We start from the raw sequence: 13803 nt of genomic DNA on the forward strand, positions 1-13803 counted from the left end.
GGTTGGTGCACCAACCGGGACCAAAGGGCCTCCCGCCTGGGCTCGCCGCACCGGCGACGTGGAGGCCCTCTGTCCCGGTTCGTGTAAGAACCGGGACTAAAGGCCTAGGGCTTTAGTAACGACCCTTTTAGTCCCGGTTCAACAACCGGGACAAATGGGCCTTACGAACCGGGACAAATGACCCTTTTTCTACTAGTGACCCCTCCAATCAAAATGATTAGATTTTTATGACCTCTTGTTTAATCCATTGGGAGAATAGGGATCACAATTAGTTTATTGTGAATGTACCTGAAAACTCATTTTAAGTAACTTCAAGATTTGTGTAGATTTTCTGTTTTCTAACGGAATTGACAAAGTCACCACAGATGGCCTCGTGGTCGACGGAAACGTCTCCTCCCACTAAACGCACATAATCAAAAGGTATGAAATAAATGCAGAAAAATGCGAGCACCAAAATAAGTTTAGAACATGATCTCTGGTGGGTTGGTTTGCCCATGGCTATTGTTATTGCTGCAACTTTTCGTAGCTAGTCTTTGAAAAGTATTAAGGAGCTAACTAGGTAACCTTTCAGGTACGGTGCAACGTGGATGGACCAGATGAATAAGCAGGAATATAGCTGGAATTCTGCGTCCATGGAGAGGGACGTGCATCCTAATGTGCATGGAGATGGACCATTTCCTTGCGCGTCCGGAGACCAAGGTTTGGGCGGCGCTTACACAATTGCAAAGGTTGAGACGATGGATACTGGGAAGGCCGAGCTGGTCGTTTGGGGTGTGGTGGAGCTCCCCCAATTTGAGAGTATGAGAGTGACGGAAACGGATGCACTGAGCATTGCCTTAACGAATTAATACCTTAATATGTTTCAATGATAAATATACTGGGGGACGCTATTTTTTTATTAAATATTTATTAGAATTATGTTGTTGCACGTTTTCCTAAATAATCATGATTCCAAACTTTAATAAACTTTGACCTTCTTCGGAAAGGAAAGCGGCAGGGGGAAATCCCTACAATAGGATGTAACTGGGACAGAAATAAGAAATAAGACCCAAATCCTCATTCGTGAGGACTTGAACCTGATTGACTGGGCCGTACAATCCACTCCCCTAATCAAGTGAGCTAGTCTCACTTTTTAGTGTTTGATTTATAAAATAATACACACTATATAATGAAACGAATGGAATGTTAACCAAATGACTTTGCCGTGGGAGGTTGTTGATGCGTGCCCGTCGTTTGGAACACCGATTCCTGCTGAGATTTTCCTCATGAGAATTGAAGGGTCATCGTTTTTATTGGTGGCTAAGGAAAATCAATCTAGATTCAAGATTTGAAGCTATATGAACTATTCTAAAGAACCGATCTAATCTTTGATTGATCGGGTGCCGCGCCCCCGGAGAAAAGATTAATCTCCCCGGAGGCGACGCGCTGCGGAAGTGGTGAAGGATCTAGGATCGGCGTCATAAGACTAACCGCTCCAATACCATGTAGAAATTATAGGATGGATGAATATTGTATTTTTTTTATTGATCTAATCCTCATGGGGATTATATAAGTGTACTAGACTTGGAGGCAAGAAGCCCATGACTTAAAGCACAAGATGATATGTAAAATCCTAGTCTATCTCTAGTCTATACATATTCTAACACAGTCGTCTCGACACAATCACACCCTGTCTCTGTCATGCTTGATGTTGCTCAGGACGTACTTCACATGGGCGTCATCCCTCCAGGAAGCTACAAGGTTCGTCCTTGCCCTCCCAGCCTCCCACACAAACTGCCCGAGGAGCTTCCGCGTGCCGCTCAACTGCTATGACCTCTTAAAACCCACGACGGCCTTGCACTCGTCCTTTCTTTTTGGCGGGGGTAAAGGAGATTTTCATTACTCACGGGGGCCTCTCAGCCACTGCCAAGTTTACGATGAAGTCTAACCCCGAGTACAACCACTCTGCGGTTCAGGGGATACTACGGCAACACTACCAGCTCCTAGTTTGGGATCCTGTAAACAGTTACTGGACCGACGACGAGTTCATTGCACCATGGTACAAAGTACGATTGGTTGCTTCTTACCAACATTACATTACACCACGGTTCTTGTAGGAACATCCTGACTAATGTAGCCTAAAGATCATCAAGCAAAGGCAAACCAATTTTTTTAAAGGCCATGGGAGGAGGATTGGTAGCGATGGGTGTAGGGCTTCCCGGAACTCAACTCCAGCATGTGTTGTTATTAATTACTTCCAAATTAACCATAGCTTAGCGATGGGAGTACCTGCTAAGCTATGGTTAATTTGGGTTAATTTGTGCCGCCTAATATGGAATTGAGGCCTCAGAAGTCAGACACACATCGTTATGAACCATCCGCCCATGCCCGTCTCAGGATCACCAAGGCTAGGTTTGCCCACGCCTCTTTTTACCAAAGCCAAACCAGCCGGGCGAATAATTCAGCGGTCTGCAGTCTGTATAAAATCAGAAGACAGAGGCACCACATGCTACTTATTTCATAGCTGACATGCGCTTGACCCAAAATTTGAAGGCAGAGACCATGCCTAATTGTTTGACACATCCCACACAACCCTGATCACTCATGAGGTCAGTAGTCCACTAGTTCACTACCACTGGATTCCCAAAATGTAGACACTGAAATATTACATTTCGGCCTAAATATTTCAGGAATTTCAGTAGTACACAACAAATCAAATATTTTTCATTTTTTTGAATTTTTTAAATATTTAATTAAATTCAAGTGAATATTTCGGACCTTTGGCTGAAATGCAAACTGAAATCACTGAATTTCACTGAATTTAAGTGATTTTGGTTGGTGCTGAAATTGTCTCGAAACTGAAATTGAAAATCATGGGCCTTCCTCCACGCCCCGCCCTCCGTCTAGCTCCTCCCACTCCCGGATGGGCCGGATCCGCGCGAGAAGTCCGCCAGGACTGCGGCCGGGGTCGCGTAGGCAACGTAGGAGCGCTCGCTTCCGGCCGACGTGGTGAATCGCCGCCGCCGCCGCGAGCGATGGATGGGTGGGCGGGTGGGGCGAGGAGGAAGCCCATGAAGATGACACTTGGATGTTGGATCCAATGGTTGAGCTCGCATCATAGCATGGTAGCACATCAGCTCCCGTATCACCTGATATTTCCTCTATATCTACAAGGCTGTCCCGAGGCGTAGGTGGAACCTGGCTAATGCAGTGTGTAAGATTACTAAACAGCGGTTCAACAACTGCCTTGAAATGTTTTCGTCATAGTGCGTTCAGCAACGAAACTACTTGGCACACGATAGATGCGTGGCCGATTCAGGGACGATGCAAAATCTGAAGATGCACTCAAGTTTGCATTCTACACCAACGGCTTGATTAGCAACATCGTTCATAGATTGTGGACATGTCGTCATGTGCATAGCAACGCTCGTTCAGCAAACTCACATTCTCACCTATTTGTATGGATGGTTTATATGACTTTTCAAAACCTTCAAGGTAACGTGTGATTTTGTACTTGTGCAGTTTCTCAATAGAACCATAGCGGAACTATGGTAAACACGGGATACGACGGCAGAGCAAGACATTGGCAGCCAGATGAGTGTGAAAAGGGTGTTGAATCAATGTTGACGAGCCCATGTTGGGGACTGAGTGTACCGGTACCAAGATGGACCGGAGTTGACAATGAAAGTTTTGAGGAAGTGGTGAAATTTTTTAAATAAGAAAAATAATTAGAGTAAATGATTGCATATTATGTTATAGCCAAGGCACTTTTTACGGATGAGTAAAATAAAAGAACGCGAACTAGGGGCAAGCAAAAAACTATATGAAGAAAATTAATCGTGAATTTAACTCAGAATTTCTAACATCGAAAGTCATTATCGTTTAGACATGAAAGTCAAGAAGATAAATGATGATAAGTTCAATTAACTATTAGATGTGGATTCCAATACGTAAATTGCTTACTTTTTTTTGAGGGAATGACATCATGACGGATTATATTGATTTGGGGAAAAAAGATACATCATCAGCCAGTACATCAACTAAGAACTCAGTTGGATCTGCCGTCCACACAATTGTTTGGGCATCAACCACCATACTAGCTATCACATAAATTAACGAATAGGTTGCCAGAGAATCTGGGGAACAAAAGCAGGTTAACGGGTAAAGTAACGTTTTTACCTAAGAAGAGAAGAATATCAATAATTGGTACTAAGTAGGGTATATCTAACTATTGATTTGAACGGTCTTCGAGTGTACCTAGTCTTCTTAATGTCGGCACATTGCTTCCTCCAATGGTGACTTGGAGAGTCAACGTCACATTAATGACTTATTTTTTTCTTTTAGGCCAACCAACATCTCATCACCTCCTCATCGCCGGATTTAAAGGTTGCTGCTGCTGGATGGGTTCCTCATCGGCAAGGAGAAAACAACACGATTATCCCTTCCATCTTTCTCCAGGTTAGTGTTACCCAATCTTTGCTTCATTCATTAGTTCTTCTTTCTACCAAAGTATATCATGAGTGTGGACAAAGGATATTTTCTGTCCATATTGGAAGATTATTTCTGTGATTCTGTTTCAGGAAGAAGATCGTCACATATGCCTGGCTGGTGCAAAGGAGAGCCATGGACTTTGAGCTCCATTTGATTAAGAGTATTACAAACAATTTTTCGAAGAACCAAGAAGTTGGGAGCGGTGCATATGGAGCTGTTTACAGGGTAATGAATACTTTTTATAATAATTTTTCTATATCTACATAGTTGTCAAATTAATGTTACCATTACCAGCTAGCTAAGTTCGACAACGCTAACAAGTGATCATACAGGCGGTGCATAACGGGGAAGAGATTGCTGTGAAGAGGCTTCATGCCTTGCAAGGACTTGATGATAAGGAATTCGATAATGAATTCCGTAATTTTACAAAGATCTTTCACAAAAACGTTGTAAGGTTAATTGGTTACTGCTATGAATCACAAGAAAAATTCGTTGAGCACAATGGGGACCTAATTCGTGCTAAAGCTATGGAGCGAGTTCTTTGCTTCGAATATATGCAGCGTGGAAGCCTTGAGAAATATATTGGAGGTAAATCTGATCTAAAATTAGCTAAATTAGTAGTTTTCCAAGATATATAAACGATTCCGCATCTTTACATGTGTAACATATGCCCCACAAATAAGCCTCTCTATTTTCCTGTAATTGCAGATAAACCTTGTGAACTTGATTGGACAACATGTTATGAAATTATTAAAGGGACATGTGAGGGTTTAAATCATCTTCACATGCAGAAAAAACATATTTTCCATCTGGACATGAAACCTGCTAACATATTGCTAGATAATAGCATGGCTCCCAAAATTGCAGATCTTGGTTTATCCAAGCTTGTTTCTTCCACAATAACATATAAAGCAGAGGTGAAAAAAGGAACATAGTAAGTTGATGCATGTTTTAAGCCCGCAATTTATGCTTACGTATTTCTCTAGATTGAAGTTCTATTTGTATTGCACTAACCATATCCGTGATGCATATGATATCATGCAGTGGGTACATGCCACCAGAGTACATAAACAATGGATTCATATCTGAGAAGTTTGATGTGTTCAGTCTGGGGGTCATAATTATAAAAATGATGGCTGGGAATACAGGCCATGTCAGCTGTTTTGAAATGTCCCCAAAAGAGTTCATTGAGCTTGTGAGAAAAGTTCTCGATTCATACAACAAACATGAGCATAGGCCTTTTACATGTTGTGCTATATGCACTCCTTATTCGTGCTTGCACACTATGTACCACTTTCTAATATACTTTGCATGCTCATTTTTCGAATCCAGGTAAGTAAAACTTGGAAGGAGAAGATGCAGGCAGTGTCAGGGTATTCATCTCACGAGATATACATCCTTCAAGTGCGCAGATGCATTGAGATAGCATTGCGATGTATATGCAAGGATCGAAAAGAAAGACCTAATATAGAGAAAATTGTTCATGAACTGGAGGAACTGGAGGTTGAGACCAATAAAATTGCACTACCTTTTGATCGGTCAAAAGACCTAATTCTGAAGGTATGTATGTACAAGTGACTATTCTGAAGGGATGGACAAAGCCCGAAGATGCACCCTCTCTATTTATTCCCTTGCACCCTATCTATTTATTCTTTGTTCTGTATTTTGCATTCTGCTTTTCTACACTAGTAGCACTCCGGCTTATGAAATAGGCAATCTATACAGTTTGTTTTCTATTAATGCATTTTTTTATGATTTGCCACACTAATTGGTTCTTTCCTTGCAGAGAAGTTGTGCCACCAATGATGTGGCGGTGGACCCAGCGTTCGAGTTGCGCTTCCTCTTCGAGCCGAGGAAGGAGGTGTCGTGCTGCCTGCAGCTCACCAACAAGACGGATGGTTTCCTCGCGTTCAACATAAAGGTCAACAAGAACAAGTACCGCGCACAGCCCAGCATTGGCACAATGCCTCCGTGCTCCAAGTGTTATGTCATCGTGACGCTGCGTCCGCAGGGGGCGGCACCACCCAACATGCAGTGTCACGACATGCTGCTCGTGCAGAGCATCAGCATCAGCGAGCAACTGGCATCAGAAGATACTCAAATTTCTTATCAAGAAGTGTTCAAGACAACCTTAGCGGAGAAGGTGGTAGATGAGGTGAAACTGCCAATTGTTTATGTTCCTTTATTGGATGGATAATAACATCTACCTGTCGCCAAGCTGGTGCGCCATGGTGTTGAATTCAGACAATTCTTGAATCGAGTAGTACGCTATATATGTAGCCGTGTTATTTGCCAAAGAGAGTTCTCTGTAATGAGGACGCTCGTGTGTGGTGTGGGTAGTTGACTTGAGGCTTTTTTTTGCGAGTGGACATAAAAAATGATATAATCATCCTTTCAGAGAAAAAAATCCCCTTGCATTTGTTATGAGAAGAAACACTCACGATATTTTGTTATAGAGATCTGAGAAACATTATGTAATACTCCCTCCGCCCCGAATTATTTGTTTTAGATTTGTCTAGATACGTATGTAACTAAGACAACTAATTTAGGGTGGAGGTAATGCAGAAAAATACACTGAAAAACACAAACAAGAAATAAGAAATGCATACTCGTCTTCAAAGTCTTTCCACTCCATCTTCTCATCAAAGCCTGTGATTTACCAAAGAAGCAAAGTTCGAAAATTGCTTTTGGAGCATGAACACTAGGTAGCACGCTATCCCCACCGCTACCCCAACCGGGGCAGTGCCTCGGTCTGTTTTCCTAGCTAACATATCCAAACTAGGTATTCGGAACTGTCGTAAATAAGGTTCATCTATGTTTATGTTTTATTATTTCTTCTTATGTTTAAGTCCATGGCTCTAGCTGTCTAATATTATGATTTAATCTTGGTTTGCACTGCCCATGCATGCGGAAATTGTAACTTGAAAACATCGGATGACGTAGAGCGTCGACCTAGATGTAGGAAAATCTCGGGTGACTTAGATTTCGCAGTATATTTGAGTCGTTGCACGAGGCCCATGTGTACTTCATTTTGTATCCTATGGTCCGGCAAATTTGATATGATCAACAGTGAAAACATGGAGGAAGATTATATCTCCCTATGGAAGAAGAAACCATGATTTACGCCTGGTCGAGTGGTGGTCATCAAACATATAACAGTTATTCTTATTGCGTTGATGAGCGGCGAACCCCAAAAAAACTTAGCCACAAGGCAGCTAGGGGTGTGATTTCGGCGATTTCTCTTAGCTCTCTGGTGGTATATTAATTTGGCTGGAAGGCAAGAAAAAGTTATAACAAAGGTTTGATTAATCTTCTAGGTACTCCAAGTTGTTAGGTTTGGGTGCTCTCAGCGATGACATCTCAATGTTGGAGGTTGGGGGTCATATGGCATTAAAGTCACATGTCTTTATTCACGTCGTGTTGTGATCATCGCAGTCGACGTGGACAACAGCAAGGAGTCTTTAACGTTTTGGTCCTGCAAAATAACCACTCACTAAACCGACATATTGTTGTTTGACGCTTCTGTGCTTTGCACGGTGGTGGTGGCGACGATGGATTTAAGTGTGATTTGTTTGGTAATTATCTTGTTTCGTGTTCCTGGTCATCTTCCTCGATTTTAAGGCGACTAAGCAGTGCTTCAACAACTTCCTTAAAATCCCCTGAAAAAATAACTTCCTTAAAATGTCTTCTTCATAGTGCATTCATTGACCTCACATTGTCAGCTCTTTGGACGGATGGTTCATATGGCTTCTCAAAATGTTCAAGGTAACTTGTCTGATTTTGTACTTGTGCAATTCTTCATTGGATCAATGGTGGAACGTTGAGAAGCAAAAGGTGAAGCAAAAGACGATGGCTTTGAATGATTTTGATGTAACTTTTAGTTTTATCTTCGATCTTTATTGTTTGTTTGTTTTCAATTTATTTTATTTGATATATATTTTTAATTACTCAATAAAATTAGGTCTTCCACTTAGTACATTATGCCCTGGGCCATGAGGAAATTTTGTTAGCAAAATGGCTTTTTTTCTGAAAAACCAACACATGGATGTTTGAAGAGTCTGGTTCTGACCCATATTCAGTATGTTTGGATCGTACTACGACATTAACCAAGTTTCATGAGTATAGATAACCATGAAATGGTAGGTTCAATTAAACTAACTACATATCCAAAATAAAATGTTGTCTCCATTTCAACATTATTTATTTGAGATTGATAGCTAGAGTTTTTCTGTGACACTTTGTTATTATTTGATTCGGTTAGTATTGCCATAAAAATATCACACAGGAATAGTGGCTTAGTCTCACATGGATTGGCGGTTATGACAGTCAGATAAACTGCAATAATCAATAATAGAGAAGATAACAACTTGAGTAGACAAAAGCAGAACAACTTCCCAGTATGTCCTGTAATATGAATTGTCATGTCAAATATTATGGACTTATGGCTTTCCTCCAAATACCAACTGTGCAACCACCGTCTCTCACCATCTCTTCTTGCTGCCCATCCAACATAAGGAAAACCTATCCCAATCCAAAAAGTGTTGTATGCATCCGGATTTGTTGTGCAACCAGTATACCCAACACTTAGAACACATGGTGAAACCTCGCGAAATGCAGAAGAACATAACACATGGTAAAAAAGTGCGTAGATTACCTCCTATGGCTACAATATGCATGTATAATTACTATAGTTTATTTATTTGTTGTTATTATGTGTGGACAAATACTTTGCAAAAGTCATTGACAAACCAACTTCGTTGTAATTGTTTTTAAATAACTCAACTGTCCCTCAACCATGTACAAAAAGGACAAAAATCCAACACAAAATCAACAAAAAAATAAGATTTTTCTTGTATTTGTCCTTTTCATATCACATAGAAGAACATATATTGATGAATTTTTGCACAGTTATAATGCACTTCTATACATGCACGTATACACAAAAAATTGAAAAATTTCAAGCCATAAAATCAACTTTTTAGAACTTAAAAAAATAGGCATAATGTGCCCGCGGTCCAAAGTTAGTATTCGAGAGACAACATAACTACCTTGCGGACATGTACAACTGGGAGTCTAAATTGGCCATTTACTCTTCGAATGTGAGGTTTCCAGGAATGGGTGGGTCCTGGCGTATAATGATAGACATTGGCCATAAATTACGAATGGCGGGTCCAACTATCGTTGCTAGATAAACATCCAAAATAGATCTCTGAACAAATAAATAAAGAGCTTTGTTTTGGTACACCCTCCCCTAGAAAAGTTTACATATTTTGATGCAGATTAAAGGTGGAGATTAAAAATTACCCCGTCCATAAAAAAGATAAGATTTTTACGGTATTTTGTTTCATCCATTGGGAGAATAGGGATTGGAAATAGTTAATCATGAACGCACGAGAAAACTCTTTTTAAGTAACTTTAAAATTCATGTAAACTTTTTGCTTTCATAAAAGAAAACTTTCCATGGCTATAGTTATTGCTGCAACTTTTCGTAGCTAGTCTTTGAAAAGTATTAAGGAATTAAGTAGCTAGCCTTTCAGGTACGGTGGAACGTGGATGGACCAGATGAAGGAGGAGGAATATAGCTGGAATTTTGTGCCCATGGAGAGGGACGTGCATGCTAATGTGCATGGAGATGGACCATTTCCTTGCCCGTCACAGTCAGGAGACCAAGGTTTGGTCGCGCTTACACATTTGCCTAGTGGAGATGATTGATATCGCGGGGCTATAGCTGCAGTTGGGTGTGTGAGCTCTCCAATTTGAGAGAGTGTGACAGTGATGACGGATTGCGCTAAGCATTACCTTACGTAATACTTTATCGGCACAATAATGAAATAAGGCGACATATTTTTATGTCATATTTATGGGGAGGGCTACACATCTGCCGGCTGATTTTTTAAAAGATTGGTCGGGCGCTAACTGTCTGATTTGACGCATTGAGCGGCCGAGCGCTATCATCCACCATTGCAACACATGCCTTTTTGCAAAAATTTCTTGTAACAGACACATTGTTGCATAATTTTTTGCAACAGATGTCTTGTTGCAAATTATTTTTTTTGCAACAAACATCTTGTTGTAGGTCTTTTTAGAAATTATCTGCAAGAACTGTCTTGTGCAGACTTTTTTTTTGCAACCGAGAGCTTGTTGCAGGATTATATTTCAACAAAACGAAGCCGCGTCACATTACTGTAGTCGCTCGTCGCCAAGATTTGCAACAACACCGTTGTTGCTGAAATAGGTGCTTGCACTTATCTCTATGCAAACGACACATGGCACGCGACGGTGGCGGCGGATCCGTCGTGATTATCAGTCAGCTGAGGGTAATCATTTCCCTATATTTATTTAGTATTATTGTTGTTGATATTATTTCAATAATCCTGATCAGACATTATGAACTTTGATTTATTTATTTTTTGAAACGAATGTGGTAGGGAAATCTTCTACAATGATTTTTTTTGTTTTGGAAAGAATAATAACTCAAATTCTATCAATCAGGACTTGAACCTGGGTGGCTGGGCCATACATCCACTCCCCTAACCAACTGAGCTTGGCTCACTTTTTAATATACTCCCTCCATTTGCTTATACAAAGCCACTATAAAATATATATTTTGCATCTATACAAGGCCACCGACAATAATTGAGGCAAAATTAATAATATTTTCTCGCACTAGCAACATGTTTAATACTTGCATGCATGCAGTCATAATGACCGCCATCTATTTCCTCCACTCTGTATTAATGATCACAGTAAACGAAAAGAAAAGCTGATTTGCAAAGCATACATTAAATTTTACATTGGTATCTATAATCTGAGTTTGTGGCCTTGTATACAAAACTGGAGGAAGTATGATCTTTAGAAAAATAATACACACTATATTATGAAATGAATGAAGTATTAATTAAAATACTTTGCTCTAAGTGACGGTGTCGCCGCGGATATAGCATATGAGATGTGCTAGTGGCGTAACTTGTATAGTCTCAACGCTACAAATTAATTTTCCCTTTGTGGCGATTAGCCATGAAGCCACTCCTACCTTCAAATCCAGTCGTGTTGAGGGTCGGCGCCACTACTGCGAGCATATCCGCATCCCGCTCCAGCGTCACTGGCGGCATTTACTGACCACCGCTAGTAATCTTTTTTGCATCACTGCATGCCTGCCATCTGTGAGCAACTACATGTCCACCAGACGTGTGCAATTGTAGTTCGGTCTTGCACAACTATGTTTACATTTTTTATCTTTTATCTTTAATTAAAAGTAAACAATTATATTCATGGATTAACATGAATTAAGGAAAAAATACAAAAAACATTGAGAAAAAACTAATATTAAAAAGAAATAATATGTCGATAGTCTAATTCGACTTAGATCGAACCTCACAAAAAAATTCCATGTGCATCCTTTTGCTTTTGAAGCGCAAAGAAATTGCTCACTAGGGTGGAGACAACCTAGAGCGGACTTGTGAAGCATGGGGGCATTGGAGCACACTTTTTAAACATCTCAAAAATTGTGCTTAAAAGTTTAAAAGAAAGTTGAGCTGTTTTACATGAATATGTATGCATGTGGTCAAAGTACCTGTTAATTCCCGTACAATAATATGTTACATTATACATTGTACAAAAAAGACAAAAATCCTGCCCAAAATCAACAAAAATAACAAGCTCATTTTTTTTGTGTATGTGTCTTGTTTATAAATCTCACATACAAGCACCTATGTTGATAAATTTTTGCACAGTTATACAACACCTCTACATATGGATGTACACCAAATTTTGAAAAAAAAAATCAAGCCATAAATATCAACGTTTTTTAACTTAAAAAACGGGCATAATTCGCTCATGCTCCAAAGTGAGTATTCAAGAGGAACTGGAAAATATGTGGATGAACTTGGGTACGTATGAACCCACTTCGAAAAACACATTTCTAAAGTCAAAAAGTTCTGAAAAAAGTTGCACGCATACATCTCCATGTTCTATGTGGGCAAAGAAAGTATTGCGGAAAAACAACTTTTTTTGGCCTGTACAAAAATACAAAAAATATATGTCATGGAACGCTATTTAGAAGTACAAAATTTTGACCCTTTTGCGAAGACAAAATAGAAACACATTTTTCCGCAGAACTTTGTGCCACACAAATATCTTGCGAACATGTACACGTGAAATTTTGTTTTGATTATTTTTACATTTTAAAACATGCTTCTAATGCATTTTTAAAAAAACGGGTTCATATGTACCCAGGTTCAGGACGCGCCTTCTCAGAGACAACCTCAGAGCATCTACAACCAGAACCCCCATAACCGTCCCAAACACCCGTGCGGACTGCCCGGTCAGTGCTCGAACTAGTTTTGGCCACAAAACCAGGCTCCCCATAGCCGGCACAAACACCTGGACGGGCCAACACTCCCCATATCCAGCCCATATCTAGGGCGGATATGGGGAGGCCCGAATGCGCCCGGGCAAACCCACCACATCATAGACAGATAGGGCCCACTCGGGGATACGAAGAGACCGTTGGTCCGACGGGTACCTCCTCCGATCCACGCCGCGTGGAGCCGCTTCGACATGCTGCCCGAGTGAGTAGGCCTGCTATTTAAGCCGGGTAGCGGCAGCCGAAACCCTATCCGCCGCCGCCACTTCCAATCCGCCCACCGCACCTTCCAGAGGCGTCGGATCACCGCCTACGCTACACTCACTCGGGAGCACCGTCTGCAGCTACTACTGGAGGAGATCCAGGCGACACGAGCTCCTCTCTTTGATGCATGCCTTCCTCCGGATTCGCCGGAGCCGGAGGAGGAGAAGGAGCAGGCGGGGGAGGAGTAGGTGGAGCAGCCGCTGAAAGCGGATCCCATGGAGGAGGGGAGATGGAGGAGGAGGAGGTAGAGGTGAAGCCAGCTACGGCTTCGTCATGGCGAACACGGAGGCGGCGTACGAGGCCTCTCAAGCGATGGAGATGGCGGGGCAGACCGCCATCCTCGACCTCGAGTCCATCCTGGATGACGCCTACATCGAGGTCAACCGGTGATTCATCCGGCAAGAACAGGCGGCGACAAAGGTGTTGTTCGCCGAACTGGACGGGAAGGCGGAGAGGGGGGGAGGGGAGGAGCTGGAGCCTCCACAGGCACAAGAGCTATCGCACTTGCCCGTCTACCCTGCGTCGTGCACGGAGATCGTCAACATCTCTGATGATGAGTAGTTTTAGCTATGTACGCAGTATGTAGGCTGTTATCTGCATGGCTAGAATGTATTTGAGTTATGAAGTTTGAGGTTCACAGTTGTGACGGACGTTTGTTGTGTGCTGCCTGGTCATTGTCCGTGGCCGTGCCCGGGCGCGTCCGC

General features: G+C 41.6%; 1 protein-coding gene across 1 annotated transcript; it reads left to right on the top strand.

The window, feature by feature from the left end:
- The first annotated feature begins 4321 nt into the window (after positions 1-4321).
- Positions 4322-6877, top strand: LOC123051206 (putative receptor-like protein kinase At4g00960). The gene is made up of 7 exons (XM_044474016.1): positions 4322-4437; positions 4560-4695; positions 4803-5058; positions 5179-5404; positions 5515-5665; positions 5803-6030; positions 6257-6877. The coding sequence occupies exons 2-7, from the start codon at positions 4603-4605 to the stop codon at positions 6665-6667; spliced, it is 1365 nt and encodes a 454-aa protein (XP_044329951.1). The 5' UTR covers positions 4322-4437; positions 4560-4602; the 3' UTR covers positions 6668-6877.
- The last annotated feature ends 6926 nt before the right edge of the window (positions 6878-13803 follow it).

This window comes from Triticum aestivum, chromosome 2D (assembly GCF_018294505.1).
Source record: "Triticum aestivum cultivar Chinese Spring chromosome 2D, IWGSC CS RefSeq v2.1, whole genome shotgun sequence".
Taxonomy (NCBI): Eukaryota; Viridiplantae; Streptophyta; class Magnoliopsida; order Poales; family Poaceae; genus Triticum; species Triticum aestivum.